Source organism: Dermacentor silvarum, chromosome 1, assembly GCF_013339745.2.
Source record: "Dermacentor silvarum isolate Dsil-2018 chromosome 1, BIME_Dsil_1.4, whole genome shotgun sequence".
NCBI classification, from domain to species: Eukaryota; Metazoa; Arthropoda; class Arachnida; order Ixodida; family Ixodidae; genus Dermacentor; species Dermacentor silvarum.
In genome coordinates, this window is record NC_051154.1 from 116,506,514 (window position 1) to 116,523,538 (window position 17,025).

General features: G+C 44.4%; 1 protein-coding gene across 1 annotated transcript in view; it reads left to right on the forward strand.

Annotated features, from left to right (window-relative positions):
• The first annotated feature begins 2,189 nt into the window (after positions 1 to 2,189).
• Positions 2,190 to 17,025, forward strand: part of LOC119435506 (solute carrier family 23 member 1) — a 130,900-nt gene continuing 116,064 nt past the window's right edge. Inside the window, exons 1-3 of the mRNA XM_037702348.2 lie at positions 2,190 to 2,335; positions 10,914 to 11,127; positions 13,348 to 13,449. Coding sequence (XP_037558276.1) covers positions 10,948 to 11,127; positions 13,348 to 13,449 — 282 coding nt within the window. The 5' untranslated portion in view covers positions 2,190 to 2,335; positions 10,914 to 10,947. The remainder of the gene's footprint in view (positions 2,336 to 10,913; positions 11,128 to 13,347; positions 13,450 to 17,025) is intronic.

A 17,025-nucleotide genomic window follows, 5' to 3' on the forward strand; every position in this document is an offset into this window, starting at 1 on the left:
AGGGCCAAAAGTAAAAAAAAAAAAAATCAAAAGAGAACAACTTGCAAAAGTGGCCGCAGCTTGCATTTCCTGACCTATTCCTGGCACAGGCTGTGTGTAGTGGCCTTACAAAATAATATTGCGAGATAATGTCGTTCCCGTCATCCAGCCTGCCCACAAGAGGCTCACTGTTCTTACACCTATTTGACAGGAACAGCAACGCATGGAAGAGGCCTCAATCATCGTTAAATTGGACGAAGCAACGAACCGAATGGCGCCCTTGGTTCTAGCCATGTGTCCCACATAACGTGTACGAAAATTTTAAAATATGCAAGTGCCACGTAGCTGGACAGAACCAAGGTAATTTTGTTTGCCATCTGCTCAAGTTACATGGGACGCAAGGTATTTAAGAAAGATGGCGCGCTTTGCGTTCGCATGAGCCCGAATTCTGTGAACAAGAATCACGCAGAGACACCGAGAGCAAGTTGTCAAATACGAAGTATATTTAACGGCTCGACGTCAATTCAGGATTTCATCAAATACCGTAGCCAACGTGAGCAGTTCGTTGAGTCACAAGCTGGCGGCTAAGGAAAGATATGAATTGTTTTCGGAAGATAACGATTATTATGATTAGGTGGATTGAAAAAAGCGTAGCACCTTTGAGGTATGTTGAATACCAGCATGCTTATGCCACCTGGTAAGTGATCAGCCTTTTGCTAGCTAGTCCTCGAAAGCGTTCGAATGGCTACTCTTAGCATATTAGGTTCGCCGTGGCTCGGCGTCGTAAACTACTCGGCGATAAGGCAACTCGGCTTCGAAGCCTGGTCAAGGAAGTCCTGACGTTTGAGTGGACACAGGCTCATGTGTAAGGATGGATGGAATTTGCTCTCTGTAGGTTAGCAGTGCTATCAGATCGTTCAAAAATTTCAAGTGCAAGAGAAGCCAACGCTATGGTTCGACAACAGAAAAACTTCGGAGTCCTTGTTTAAGGAGTAGTTTGGAGAAAAGCCGAGGAAGTACTATATACAGGTTGTTTCATTTTTAGCTGCACCAAATTTTTTAAAATTGCCTATGGCAGAGAGCACAATTATAATCATTGATCGATGAGGCGGCCATTACATACACGAGAAATCAGAACACCTCACTGAATAATTAACATCATTACGCTAATTAACATTTGATAATTATTTTACAGCACATCTTTCAATCTATGAATTATAGCCGCTGAGTTCGCAATGCGTATCCACTTGGAACGAATTCTCAGGACTGAACCAGTTTCGAGATATTATTTTCAAAGTGTCCTACGAAATGCATGAGCATTCCAGTTAACTTTTTGAGGAAAACGCTGTTTTATGCATTGAAGCATAAAAGCATTGATGCATTGAGCCTTGTGAACTGAGCGGCTATATAATTCGTAGATTGAAAGATGTGCCGTAAAATAATTATTTAAAAAGTTAATTAGCGTAATTATGTTAATTATTCAATTGGGCGTTTTGATTTCTCGTGTATGTAATGGCCGCCTCATCGATCAATGATTATAATTGTGCTCTCTGCCATAGGCAATTTTAAAAAAATTTGGTGCAGCTTAAATTAAACAACCTGTATATAGTACTTCCTCGGCTTTTCTCCAAGCTACTCCTTAAACAAGGACTCCGAAGTTTTTCTGTTGTCGAACCATAGCGTTGGCTTCTCTTGCACTTGAAATTTTTGAACGATCTGATAGCACTGCTAACCTACAGAGAGCAAGTTTGGCTTTTCCCAGTCTTTACTGCTCACGCTATACGTTTACTGTTTCGAGGTATACGCCTTGCAATACACATAATGGAATACCAACCAGACCAATCTAGCACGTCTCAAGTCACGAAGCCCAGCAGGAGAAAGTCTAGTAGCAGTGGAAAAGACCCCAGGTGGTGGCAATGACGCGAGCAGCTATCGGGCAATGTGGATACCACGGGGCGAAGACGGGGACGTGGGGTTGCGCGGCATATCTCAGCACCTTTCCAGCGTCGCCAGACAGTGATCATAACCATAAACGTTAAGAGCACCAATTCTGTGTCAACGTTTTTGTAGAGACATGCTGCTGCCGGTAGAAAGCATCCTCCGCTATCTGCTGCTCCCAGTTTCGTTCGCAGCCCCAGTGGTGGTGCGGCAGTAATCGGCAGCCGCCAATTAGCGGCGGAGGCTCATGGTAGTTGCTGAATTACACCCCCTCCTTCGTCTCCCGCCCCCACCTGTGGATTGACCGCAGCGATAGCAAGTGTCCCACTCTTTCACGCTCGCGACCTCCGAAGGAACACTTGCACATCAGAAGCTCAGAAACTACCTCGTCGGGCTCGGCCAGGTCCTAAGTACGGAGGTAAGCCTGTATTATTCAGACGCGTACGGGTATTCTTTCGATTCAATGAAAAACCAGTGTGTGTTGTGGTGCATGTATCTGGCCTGTCCCTTTGGTTGTGTATGTATCCATAATCCACCGCAGAAAACGAACAAAAGCTCTGACGAGGCATATTGTTATGCCATCCGAAGGTGACAAGATCGTCGAACAGACCTTTTACAAACATTTGTAAGAGATCTTTTCTGACGCATTTTTAAATATTCGTAAATTGGTGTCCGGCATTAACACACTCATAGCATGAGGCTGCGCTACCTTTCCGCCTTTTCACCTAAGGAAGCATGGTCTTTCTCTAAAAGGTCAAGTTCGTCGCAGTGGCATGTTATCCCTTGTTCAGAGAACCTGTGGTCACCCGCCTTCACTGGCATCAAATTTGATGCAGAGGCTCAATGCAGCTTACATCCTACGCACAGGCACTCACATGTTTTGGCGGCGACACTTACTGCTGTGAATGAACGGTTTCCTGTTCATGAGAACAACCTACCTATTCCTATAAAGTCGTCCTTGCGGTGCGTGCTCCTCCATGCTTCAGCATTCCTTCGACTAATTTTGGCCAGAATTAGACCGTTATTTTTTACAACCAGTATATAAAACTCTTGCGAAGTTTGCGCCTTTCTTATAGATAGTGATGTCATCGAAGATTTCACGTGCCTTTGCCTTAGTGGAAACATTTACAGGATATAGCTGTTTGGGCTAAGTGCGCACAGAAATTTCGTCAGGCCCACCTGATCACTTATAGCAGCGTCACCACCACCTGCTCAACGTTAGCCTCTCCCTGAGTATATATCTAAGGAAAACAGAAATTCACCCACCCCCGCCGCAAGTAACTCCTGCCACTGCGACAAAAAGCAGCTGGCAGCTGAACACTGTTACCGATGAGCTATGGCCCAATTTGTTTAGTTTATAGGCCTCTAAAGAACTAAGGGGGACTACTGTATACATTTCAACAATTCCTGGTGTACGAAAAGGATGGTGCTTTACCTATGCGTATAGCACTTCTCTGTAAAACCCTAAGCCTTTCAATGCTTTAAAAGCAGGATTTTCCCACACACACACACACACAAAAACACTGTAGTATAGCATCGAGAAAAATGGGGTTCTTAGTGCTAGGTTACCTTCATTAGTCCTTGTTCTTTGGCTGTCTTGAGCCCGAAGTATGGTCCTGTGCAGTTCATTTGCGAATCAAGCCTTTCGAATCAGTAGCAATGAACCTTAGTCGATATCAGGCATACTTGTGCTGCCGGACGCTTCTCTGTCGTTGTATATTTCTGGCCTTGCTGAAGAACCCTGCGGCATTTCTTTACATCTGTTCAATTTACTACGCCTAATATCGCGGCCCGCTTGCAGCCATGAACTATTGTCAAACGCTGCAACATACATGTGGACTTGAACCAAGGCCTGCTGAATATAGGATCTGTTACGGCACACGACAGCTGCTTCAAAGATGCATTTAAGACGTCTGCTAACTAAACGTGACATCGGACGAACAACATTTCCAAATTCTTCCTCATACGTTCTGCATCTAGTCTGCATCTTTCGCAACTAGTCTAACATTTTCAACGACTTCTCGTTGCAGCCAAGATATCATGCAGCTTGCGCCCTCTCTCTTTTCGCATTCGCGGTGACCAAACACCTGCATTTGTTCAAAGAAGCGAGGAACGCTTGAATCCTCCTGACTTATCGCAGTACTTATTTCGATTTCCGCGAAAGCAACGTGAACAACATGTAAATGGATATTGTAGTGCTCGTAAAAACCCGTCCTGTCCCTTCGAAGCTTATACTTGGCCTAAATAAGGGGACATTGGTGGCAATTCTTCACTTAATTGATGGTGTCATCCTTTACGTGCTTTCGAGTAAAACGCTGGACTAAATTTATGGTATGGTTCCAAAATCATCTATGCACTTAGGACTTTGCAATGGTGTGGGTAAGTCTCTCGGCGAATGTTTTCCCACCCTGTTCCACGTTTTTCACTGAAACGCAAGTTGTCGTTTTTGTTTTCGGAACATACAATTTTCCATTCTTCACCTCCATATCTTATGTCTCTTAACCAAGAAGATGTATGACAATGTTGATGCCAAAGCTGAATTGCTGCATGTTCCTAATTCATCGAGCCATTCTGCCCTTGGGCTGCGAAAGCTCTAATATGTAAATTACAGATTAATTATTTTCCATTTATTGTACAGTCTGGCATGTTGTATAATTTAATGAAAATGAGATAATCACAGGATCAAGGCATATCCATAATTTAGGTATTGGCTGCAGGTATTACAATAAAGGAAAAAGTTCGCTTTCTCCATGGATGATAGAACGCGACACGTCGGACAAACCATCGTCGAACATGGCGGCGCCTTCAAAGACCTTGTCGAGTGTAGCAATACTTAACACTGAATGGAGAAACACTGAAGTCATATTGCTTAGGAAGGCTGTTCAGTTTACCGGAAGCTCAATATCCATGTTATCAATTTTTCCTTGCGACAATGGAACACAATTAAAAAAAAACAAGTCGCGTACACATATGTGTGCACCATGACTGAAGAGGTTATTCTAGTGGACATCAAATGGAATGACAACTGCCGTAAATGTAGTAGTTCTTTCTTCAGTGAAAGTGCAGCATCCTCCAGTGCAGCATCCCCCAGTGGAAGTGCAGACTGATATCATCTTTTCGAAGCAAAGAATGGGGAAGGAGATGAATTAGTTCTTAGGTCAGTAGTCATTGCATATTCAAAATGGTGCATGTTCTCTTGGCACAATGGTGACAGAAGAAGCCAAAGATGATAAAGTTAGCCTGATCATTCTGCATCCAGCAAGCTTTGAAGTTGTTTTAGGTGCGGTTTTATTTTTTGGTGCGAACCGAAATTATGAGCTAGGTAACGAGCTAAGCGTGTGCTTTCGTCTTTTCGCACTGTTGTGGAGGATTGAACGGGTGCTTATTCGGGCTTTAAGTCCAGCGTGCTAAACACTGCTCCACGTCCGCCTTCTACTGCAATCAACCGTTATAAGCTAGGTAATTGGTTGAATGTGTCCGTGCGAAGCTGGGCAGAATGATGGGCAGAACCTAGGAAGGGGTCGGCACGCTGGATGTGAGGGCGAAGGTAACTATAAAAAGAACTCGCGTTGTCAATCATGCTCCCTCTTTGGAAAAGGCCCAGGATGAGCGAAATGAACAAGTTATTAAAATCTTGACGTTTCGGCTCCCGCACGAGAGCTTTGCTCACAAATAATAGTATCGTCAAATCTCTTTTTTAATACTCAATGCTTGAAGCGGAAAGGATGTGTGGAATATAGCGAAGAATACTGCTTGGCTATAGCAAATAATTGCATCGTATATGATGTAGACTTGAAACGTGGCTCGTTTCCTGGTTATTTGACTCGTTTCTTCTGGGTTACTCAGGATCCGAGGTGGGCAGTGCTGGGCGCGTGTTTAAGTAGCTCCTTCACCAACAATAAATTTAGAGACGGATGCAGTATTTGTCATCGCTTCTGGTTCCGGAACAGCCTGCTTGCCCCCGTCAAGTTAAAATCATGATCATCATCATCGCCATCATCAGCAGCCTATATTTATGTCCACTGCCGGACGAAGGCCTTTCCCAGCGATCTCCAATTACCGCTGTCTTGCGGTATCTGATTCCAACTTGCGCCGGCAAATTTCCTAATTTCATCACTCGACCTAATTTTCTGCTGGCCTCGACTGCGCTTGCCTTCTTGTGGAACTGATTCTGGAACCAATTCTGCAACTCTAATGGTCGACTGGTTATCTGCCCCACGCATTACATGGCCTGTCCAGCTTCGTTTATTTCTCTTAATGTCAACTACAATATTGATTATCCCCATTTGCTCTCTGATCAACACCGCTCTCTTCTTCCATCTTAATGTTACGCCTCACATTGTGCATTCCATCGCTCTTTGAGCGGTCCTTAACTAGTTGTCGAGCATCTTTTTTAACGTCCAAGTTTCTGCCCCATAGGTTAGCGCCGGTAAAATGCAATGATTGTACACTTTTCTTTTCAGCGACAGTGGTAAGCTCCCAGTCGGAATTTTCTAATGCATGCCATATAATAATAATAATAATAATAATAATAATAATAATAATAATAATAATAATAATAATAATAATAATAATAATAATAATAATAATAATAATGCCTTTATTTCTGTCCCATAAAAATACACGACAGGGGAGACCTGCAGTAAAAGCTGTCATGAATGACAGCTTGACAGTATGCACTCCAACCTAATTTTATTCTTCTGTAAATTTTATTCGCATGATCAGGATCCCCTATGAGTACTTGACCTAGATATATATGTACTCCTGCACAAACTCTAGAGGCTGACTGGCGATCATGAATTCTTGTTCCCTTGCCAGGCTATCGAACGTTACCTTTGTCTTGTGCATTTATGCTATCAACCCTACTCTTACGCTTTCTTGGTTAAGGTCCTCAATCATTTGTTACAATTCATCCCATGTGTTGCTGAACAGGACAATATCATCTGCGAACCGAAGGTTGTTGAGATATTGACCGATATCCTCACTCCTAAGCCTTCCCAGTCTAATAGGTTGTATACTTCTAAGCATGCAGTGATTAGCGTTAGAGAGATTGTATATCCTTGCCTGACCCCTTTCCTGATAGAAAATTTTCTACTTCTCTTGTGGAGAAGCAAGGTAGCTGTGTAATAGTTGTAGATATTTCCCAAGATATTCACGTATGCCTCCGGTACTCCTTGATTACGCAATGCCTCCATGACAACTGGTATCTCTCTGAATCAAATGCCTTTTCATAATCTCTGAAAGCGATATAGAGAGGATGATTCGACTTCATTTCAATTACCTGATTGAGGACATGAACGTGATTCAATGTAGAATATCCCTTCCTGAAGTCAGCCTGTTCTATTGGTTGAATGAAGTTGAGTGTGGCCCTGACTGTATCGGAAATTATCTTGATACAATAGCGAAAGCAAGCTAATGGGCCTATAATTCTACAATTTTTTAACGTCTCCGTTCTTATGAATTACTATAATGTTGGCATTCTTCCTGCTCCCTGGTACACTAGAAGTGGTGAGTCATTGCGTATAAAGAGTCGCAAACATTGCAAGCATAATAGCTCCTCCATCTTGGGTGAAATGGACTGTTATTCCTGCCTCTCCTGCCGCTTTTCCTCTGGACCTTTCTTACATATTTTCATATTTGTGGGACATGCCTCGCATGTCTTGTAAGTTCAAATATAAGTGTTTAAACATACTGAGGGGTGAACTGCTCATGACTTCAAGTCTCCTTTGGCACATCAAGTGGCAAGCACTTTGCGGGTGCGACGGCGCGTATTTTGCATAAACAATTCTTTCTTTATCATATGAATCTGGCAACTATTCGTCATCTGTAACCGTTGCCTTTGCTGAGATTATACCACCCACCTTATTTGGACGACAATACCGGAATGACTATTTCCGCAACTGTGTTAAGAGGAAACTGCGCTTTAATAATCGCTCTACTCGCAGTTCTGGTCTGGTTTTTGTCATCTAGTTTCTAAATCGGCTCTAGAAATTTGCCATATTGAATAACTGTTCGCTTGGTCGTATACCCTTTTGTCACTCACATATGCACTGTTCTACTTCATCTTTTCATTCGTTCAATTACTAGCTTCAGTGTAGGCTAACAAAACTCAATATTTTTTGTTCTGCTCCCTTTGACACTGTCTGTTATTCCACGAACGTTTAATGGTTCCGCGCCCGTCAACCAAGTAGTGGGTCTCTTTGTGGCTTTCTTTGGCATTAATATAACAAATGCTATGTCGTAAGCGTTCGACTGCGCTCAATTAATTGGTCGTGCGGCAATATTTGACAGCCCTATAAATGGCTGCCGCAAATAAATCCCTTGGGGTCAAACGATCGACATCAACTGCTCATATTATAACGTGGCTATATCTTTTCCTGATATCTATCCTAGAGTCATTGGTGCGAAGGAGTGATGGTTCTCACTGAAGGATGAATTAGTGATGCTTGGCTCGATGACCTCATTATTTGTACCAATACACAGCGTTGCAACACGAGTATTTAAGTTCGTGGACATGATAATTAGTAAACTTGATGCCCCCCTTTGTTGAAGCAAAAATTAAACCTTACGGCGCCTGTAACAAGGTCGTGATACACTGCAACGATCCAAGGCACCTCATGGAATGATGAATTGGCATCACCGATGCACCGATAGTAGGCAGCCATTATAATTTTTACGCTTCTTGGTGACAAGGGCGCAGGACGGAAACGGCATGGCAATTCTATCATGGCAATTAAGATGGTAGGTAGTGCTAGCTTGTGTCGATTACTCATAGACAGTATCTTTTGCAAGTTGCTGATTTGAGTGCTAGACACCGCCTAATCAATATTTTTGTTAGTAATTCTAAGCGCCTGTGCCGGTCCTCTTGTACGAGGCGCGTGCCGTACTCGTGAGGACAATCAGGCCGGTGGACAGGGACAATAAAAAGCAATACTCAATCAGTTTGGACTGGTAATGAAGTGTGTCAAAGTTCTGTTTTCATTCATGTGGCAGGAAAAGGTTTATTACTAGTGAAAAAGAAGGCCACGTGTCCCTTTTTTGGACTTCGCCCCAAAGCCTTAGCGCATGTACGTCAGTGTGACCTCATGAATTTCAAGCTATTTTCGCGTATTTGTGCCGCTTCGACTAAAGGTTCAGCCTATTGCGCCTTTTGAATACAATATGCAGTCCTTGTTTACCTATAATAAATCACATTACGCCCAGTCAGACGCTGTAAAATCCGCGACCTCGCGGCGAGCTGGCCTGGTTAACTTATTATACCTAAAGGTTAATATCAAACGTAAAGGTGAAAAGTGTGGCAGCATGCTATCCTCGTCTCTTCAAGAAAAAGAAATGATGCTCTTAGGTGACTCTCCCAGTTCGAGTTGATCTTTAATTTCTGGTGCATTTTCGTGTCATGGCGAATACGTTCCCCAGGCAAGCAAGATGCGCATATAGATGTGTGTGTACCTTGGAATAAAGATCATAAAGACCGTGTGTTGTACGTGTTGTTGCCATCAAGTGTTTTCGATTTGTCTCATCTACTTTTTGAAGAATATTCATTCTGTGTTGCCCATTTCGCGCGAAGGCCAAGATTCTGTGTTCCCCTTCAGGTTTGAACCACATCACCCTCAGTATCTGCCTTGTGCTCTGAGATCGAGCTATACATTTGCGACAGTTCTCGGCCCCACGAGTCGTGGTCGTCGAACACTAGTGGTGCAGCATACTTCACGCATTTCACAATAAACGGCGTGCGCAAATATTGTTGACGTTGGCCTTCTTTTTTTATATAGCCTTTTTTTCAGCCATATAGGAAACTTAAATGTTATGGGATGAAGTGCGTTAAGTTCATTAGATTTTTTTTTTGCCTCAATACGAGATTTTTGTAGGGGTTCTAGTAGAATTTCATTTTCTGTCAAGCATCATCTCCTGTAGTATAGTACCTGCAGATTAGTGTAATGTTCATTTTTCTCTAGGAAAATGGATAATCGACCGAAATTGCCTAGAGACCGTAAGTAAATAGATTAAACATTTTTTTGTCAAGAAGTATATGTTATTGCTCTTTTTCATTTAGTCAGCGGGTCAGTAATTTTTTTCTCTTTTGTGATTTCAAACAAGTTAACAAAGATGAGTTTAAAAGACCAGAGCCTAAAGTAAAGCAACTCGTTGCGTAGAGGGACCTCTCCGCTGTGCTGTTCTTCAACCATGGAGGCTCATTTAATCAATAGAAAAAAATTAAACCGTTTAAGAAAGCAAGAAGCGCTACTTCATAGCGTCTTGTCAGCGCTTTGTGAGTCTCTTGTTTCTCTAAGAACACGCAGCCCACTTTCTTTTTCTCTGTGCTTACTCCCCCCAATTTTAATATTGCTCTTCTTTCTCTGTAAATAAATTGAATAGGGTTATACGTATGGGACAGGTATATGGTGCAACTGTAAGGCAGCAGTGTGTTTGTCTCCATGATTATTTCCCTGAAAGAACAGTTTTTTTATCACAAAACTATAGTTGAAGAACATACGCAGTTATCTTTGCATTATTACACGTTTTAATGATAACATTTTTGATGCGGCCACCTCACGTTTTCAGTACAGCAGTGAGGAGGAGAAAGTGAAGCATTTGCGGCAGATACAGTATGCTTTAAATTGGCAAGTAGCGGATAGAGCAACAGAAGTATAAAAACATACCGAAGAGAGAGTGCAGACAACAGGACGGCAACACGAAGAAGTCGGATATATCTAGAATAGCTCGTACTGCGCTTTCGAGAACCTCGAAGGCCTCAGGGTTGAGAAGTTCTTACTCTCCTTAATGCCCACGTTTTGTTCGAATCTTTCTACAAGAGGCTGCGTTTTCTTGTAAACGAACGACGCAGCAACACCTTTCATCCACTATTTTCTAATGAAAAGGAAGCAAACAAACAATAAAAAAAACATAGAGAGAAATACTCAAGCGAAGGAAAATAAATTTTGTTGTTGTTAAAAGCTCCACCTATTTTATTCATTCGGTTTATATTTTCCAATCAGGTTCACAGCAGGACGCCACTGTCAGCACGTCAGAATGGATCCAGACCGAGGATCCAACGCCGGGGCCAAGGAGGATCCAGCGCCTGACCACGATGGATGCTCCCGGGACGAGAGTCACGCACACCACAACGGCCAGCCGATGACCAGAGTCCCTGAGGAGGTTCTAGATGACGGCACCGAGCTGTCCGAGAAAGAGCCGCTGTTCGCCCGCAAGGTGAGGGGCGAATGAAGGATACAACCGGTACTGCCAGCGCTCATAATGCCCTAAGGGTCATCTCTCTCGACACGAGACATCACACACCCGTTCGATCTCTTCTCCCACTTACCCCTATCCTCCACGCCTCGCCACACGCATGCACACACTTACTGTCCGCGCCCTCCTTAACGTCATTCGTATGGGGAGCATCACACACTCAGTGTCTTGAGAGTGTGGATATTCTTTTTTTTTTTGCATAAGCGTAGTTCGACCAGGCATTTTTCGTTACCTAAAACTTCGCTATAAGCTGCGACATTTTGTCACACGAAGATTGTGGAAAAAGGGTTCTAGGAGCGAACCGACGCGCAGAGCATTGCTTCAAGAACCTCGCAACGCACCCACGCAAACTATCGCTCGTATAAAATGTATTTTTACTTATGGCAGGGGGATGACGTGTATTAAGAACGTCTCAGCTTCAAAGATTTACACGGCGCTCCCCTTGCATTATCTGTGACGCGCCTGCGTTTGCGAGGGTATTTATTAGTGAGTACGCCGAACGCTATTCGTTCGTGAATACTATTTGCACGTGGTTTCTCACTGTCTTCTGTATCTATTTACGACTTCGCAGTCCAATAATTCACACAATCACATACGTTATAATTACAGATCAAGATTCAGTACAGATCCAGATTCAGTTCCAGATGCAGGCAATTCGCAGCACCATTAACTCACTTTTGGTACCGCTTCAGGAGTGCTCGTTCATATCGAGAAGCTTAAGCGCATAGAAGCCGCTTATCTTTGCATAATAACATGGTCTTACATTCTTTAGTGGGGGTTGAAAATAGGGCGCGTTCTTTCTCCTTTGCTTAGAAAGTGCAACGAAGTAGCTAATAGAGAGCATTTCATCCGGTCTTGTCGGTTCATCGGTGTTCAGGGCCAGGGAATGTTTTACAACTTGCGAAGAACTTTGAGATGAGAGGCATTTCATTGCACATTTGTACAGTAACTAGTATTCTCCAAATGACCAATAATAGTGCGAAAGTAACTATTTTGTCTTTTGCTTCCCATTTTAGCCAGAAACAGAATTCAAGTACACGTGGGGACAATGAGTCTCAGTGTCCTGGAAAGACACGTTCGGGCGGAGCTGTCCTGTGGCTGAGACTACCAGGCTTACCCAACCTAAAGGGCACCACCCTCCTCCTAATCAGCTCCGCCACATTCAGTGATAGAACAAAAGACCATAAAGAGTACACCGTGTCGGTTCCTAAGGGAACCGCGTGAATCTTAGCGCCTATCTTGATTTGTTTTCCCTCAGTATGCCAAACAGAGCTTAAAAACGCCATGCAAACCGCGTTCAAGAAAGCACTGCAAACGTTGCAACGACATGCAAACAGATTTCGGCAACCGTTCGTAAACAATCAGTGTCACTACAAAGATCACGCATTCTTTTAACAGCGGAGCTGTTTAAGCCACGCGTAATATGTCAACCGCGAACAGAAAATGTGGGCCGATCCTGGTGGTAGTGCAGAAAGGGTCCAAGCGCAATGGCACACACCCATGTGAACTAGCGAAGCTGAGCCTCTAAAGTCTAGCTAAGCATGGTTGGGACTACTTAAGCTTAGTCAGACATCGATAGCCAATCGATAGCCAATCAATAGCTAACCAATAATCGATCAATAATCAATACATTCTGGAAAATGCTGGGGATGACTTGGTAGTGCTTAGCCTAACCCAAATACGTAGCCAATACCTTGCGATAGCCAATCGACAACCAATCAATAGCTAATCGATAAACGATCAATAATCAATAAATTTCGGAAAATGCTGGGGATGACTTGGTAGTGCTTAGCCTAGCCCAAAAGCCAGGACTAGCTAGGGGCCCCTCAGCTCCTCTGTCTCTTTAGCATTGCGCCTCCAGTGCAAGCTACGCGAATTATTTTTGTTCCCGTATATTTCGGCGGTTCATCTGTATCAGCCAGTGTTGTCAATAATTTTATACAGTGTGTCACTGCCGGCACGTTAAACCACGGCATATAATTATGTCAGATTATTATGCCAGCTGCTATATCAGCTACTTTCGCATCAACCCATCCTTGTTCTTAGCCAACCAGCGGCCCTCCTTGACTGGCAGTTTGGAGAATATGCAAAATCCTCTAGCTCGTTCTGTATCAAGTTTATGTTTCGTCACGTTTGTGTTAGTATAACCTGTAATGTTTGCTTCATGCTTGTGTCTGACAGGAATTGCCAACTGGAGAAGACGTTTTCGACTTCAGTAAAGCACCGCTGGAAGTCCATCGTCCTGGGAACGGGGAAACTCACCTCACCTTCGAGAAAGAGCCGGTAGGTCTGGCGTTAAGCTCATTTTCCAAGCACCAGCCTCCGTATTATCCAACTTTCCTGCACTCGGCACTCCAGTTCGGAAAAATGGACGGCAGCGCCTTCACCTCTCGACTGAAGGGGTCACCATGCTGCAATAACGCATGACGGTGATGACAGGAACCGTATGCTCGGTCGATCACTTTCAGGGATATCATTTTCTGGGGACACTGGTTGGCTAAGCCAGCAGGCATCGCGCCAGGCATCACGTCACGTAAAAGTCAAAGTGTCCCCAAAAGTGATCAACCGAGAATACAACCCCAGCCACTCTGAACGTTCACTTGAATGCCCTGGGTAGAATAGGTGTTTCTCAAGCGACTCCTTGTCCTAGAAATTGTCAAGGAGCGTTACTGAAGAGCTGTGGCTTCTTCAGTCGAAGGACCACGTTGTGCTTCACTCGGAAGAATCGGGGAAAATATGCGAGTCGAGGCCGTTTTAAAATACGGGTGGAAGACAAGCTAGAACGTCTTGGGTTCTTTTCTTTCTTTTTCACTCTAAAATGTAGTTTAAAATCACTATAGAAAGTTTCAGCTTTCCGTGATACGTAATACGTTACCGTAATACGGTACGCGCCCAGCGCGTGCGCGTCTTATATCGCGGACTACCGCGGCCGGTTACCGTGTTGGCGTAACAACATGGCAGCGCCCAGACCAGCCAAGATCGCCGCTTCACGCCGAATTTGCTCTTGCCACTTGCGTTGTGTTGTCACAAAATTAAATAATGGGTATATTTCGCGATTACTTGATTCCATCTCATTCTGAGGACAAAGTATTAGCAATGTGTTATCGTTGTTATTGCGATCAAATCGCAGCGAGCCGGAAGGGTTTTGATTTAGATCTACCAGATGGTATCACAGCGGTAGCGTTGGTGACACGTAGGCGTTGCGGAAGGCTCTGATAGGCTAATTCCTCTTCGCATCACTAATTTGATTGTATGCTTCAGCATGGTACGCGATGACGGTACACTCTAGAAAAAGCTTACACCCGCTGGGAAGTATCTTATCCTCAAGCAATAATCGTCATTTGTCTTGCGTGCGTTTCCTTTCTTAAAAACTCTGTGTTCGGTACATTACTCTCAAGAATGCGATGTCACGCTGATAAAGCACATGCCATTCGTGACGTGGAAGTACAGGGCCGGTATTTTGTAGCGATGCCTTTCCGATGCTAATGCCTTTTCGCGCTTGGTCAGTGGTAAGATCGACGGTGCGCTCACGTTATCAAAGGGATCAGCTGGCCGTGAGCGGTGGATGATAAGACTAGTATAGAATAAGGCATAAGGCATCGCCACAAAATAACCGCCCTGGTCGCTAGGCGTTAAAGAAAGGAAAGGCACGCAAGATAGGTGACGATTATTGTTTGGGTACAATGTACGCCCAAAACGGTGCACACGTTTTAACGTGAATGCTCAAACATTCATCTCTTGGCATGTCCACCGTGGTTCCGCTTCGCATGCCCCGGTGGCCTAACTTATCATGTATCACGGTAGCATATCATGTATCACGCAGAGATAAAACTCTAATATCTTGGTTAATTATTTCCGGCATGCTTTTCTGAAGTGTGCGAATCTCGCGTGTTGACTTTCAAAGGGCGAACTATTTCAACCTTCCTATACTGTAGGAGTGTTTGTGCACTGCCTTTCGACTCCAGTGCCACGCGTGGCAGTATTTTTTCCCGACCTTGATGACCTCCATGACATGATATACGCTGAACCTGAAAGACTTTTACGTAAAGAAACTTAAGTTCTGTCTTTACTGGTTCGCAAGCATGGATGAGGTCTTTTATTCAGTCGTTGGAATGTTCATATCGCGCAAGAAATGAAGTGCTAGACTCCAATAAACAGTTTGCCATGTCACTTCAAGCATGTCGCCATGCTTGAAGGGTCTTAGAGGGCTTCTATTTATAATTAATGATTCGTGTTTGGTATTATGAGTTTGTGGAAATGCAATACCGCTCTGATAAGTTCACAGAGGGTGACCAATGAAATGACAATGTTTGTGACTTTTAAACTCATGATACATTCTGCTAGAATGCGCGAAGGAAGAGCCGGCACAAGAAAAGCGCTTCGCTGTGTGAGCCTCCGAATAAAGGCCTTATTAGGATTATGCGGCCCTATTACTGCGGAGATGCCTATATGGAGTCCGGCACACACACACACACACACACACACACACACACCACACACCACACACACACACACACACACACACACACACACACCACACACACACACACACACACACACACACACACACACACACACACACACACGCACGCACGCACACACACACACACACACACACACACACACACACGCACGCACGCACGCACGCACACACACACACACACACGCACGCACACACGCACACAAACACACACACACACACACATATATATATATATATATATATATATATATATATATATATATATTCCCACACAGAGCGGCGCCACAACGGTCGCCCATCTGAATCTGCTGGTGGCACAGGCGTCAGTGTCGAGTGTGGTGGCTGCCTCACTGAAGCTAAAGAAAGCCGGCTCTGAAGTGAAGCGTTGCTGAAGGCCCTGAAAAAGCCGATTCACAGTCCTCAGACCATGCGGAAGTGGCCGCGTAGAACAGGTGCAAAGAAGATTCATTTCTGGCAAAGTTACGTATGAACCGACAAAAGTAGTCGGGAAAGCTGTGCAAATCTTTATTTATGCAAGGAGAGAGGAAGTTTGATAACAGAAGCCATCATCTCCCGGTCCAAATGGACGCCATCCTTTTGTGGAAACGTGGTCGGGGACTTTGATGCTATTGCTGGTGATTTTGCATTTACTGTTGATTTGAACACCGTCGTAGAAAGGCACATCACCTCTTCGTCTAAACTTCAGAAATGCTGGCAGAAACAAGAGGTAAAAAGACGACGATGCCTCCTAGGTAACAGGGGCAGGAATTCCATTTCATTCCTTGAAGAACAGCTATAGATATCTCTCGAGTGCGTATTGTGCTCGGAGTGAAGGTGCGATGAGCAAGTCTCTACGGAACCCAAACACAGATTGCTTTATATTTCAGCATACTCGATGCAGGCTCACGTAGACAACACCGGCGTGTTAATTAAAAGCCTGCAACGTCGACGGTTCTAAGCTGGTACTCACGTGATAGTCATGCTCCCGGCTCCGTACACCCGACGGCAGACACTACAATATCAAGCGTTCAAACGTGGCTGGGATATAGAGAGAGATAAGGTTAAATGCAAACGTGGCTGGGCTGCTACAAAGTCCAATAGACATCACGTTGAACATGTAATTGCCGCCTGTATAGCGAATGCAGTCAGTCGAACACAGGACCAGGCCAGTAGTGACTGGGCAGCATGACGAAATGCACGGGCGGTGAAAGCTACTTCATAGGCGCTGTTTTCCTGAGCGCAGCACTTTGGCTCCCGCCCATGCGGCGAGCGTCGGCGTCGGCGGCGTAACCGAGCGAACGAGCCCAGCGAAACATAAAAGAGCGAACACGGAGCGGGAGGTGAAACACGCGAGCCGCGACCGGCGGAGACCAATG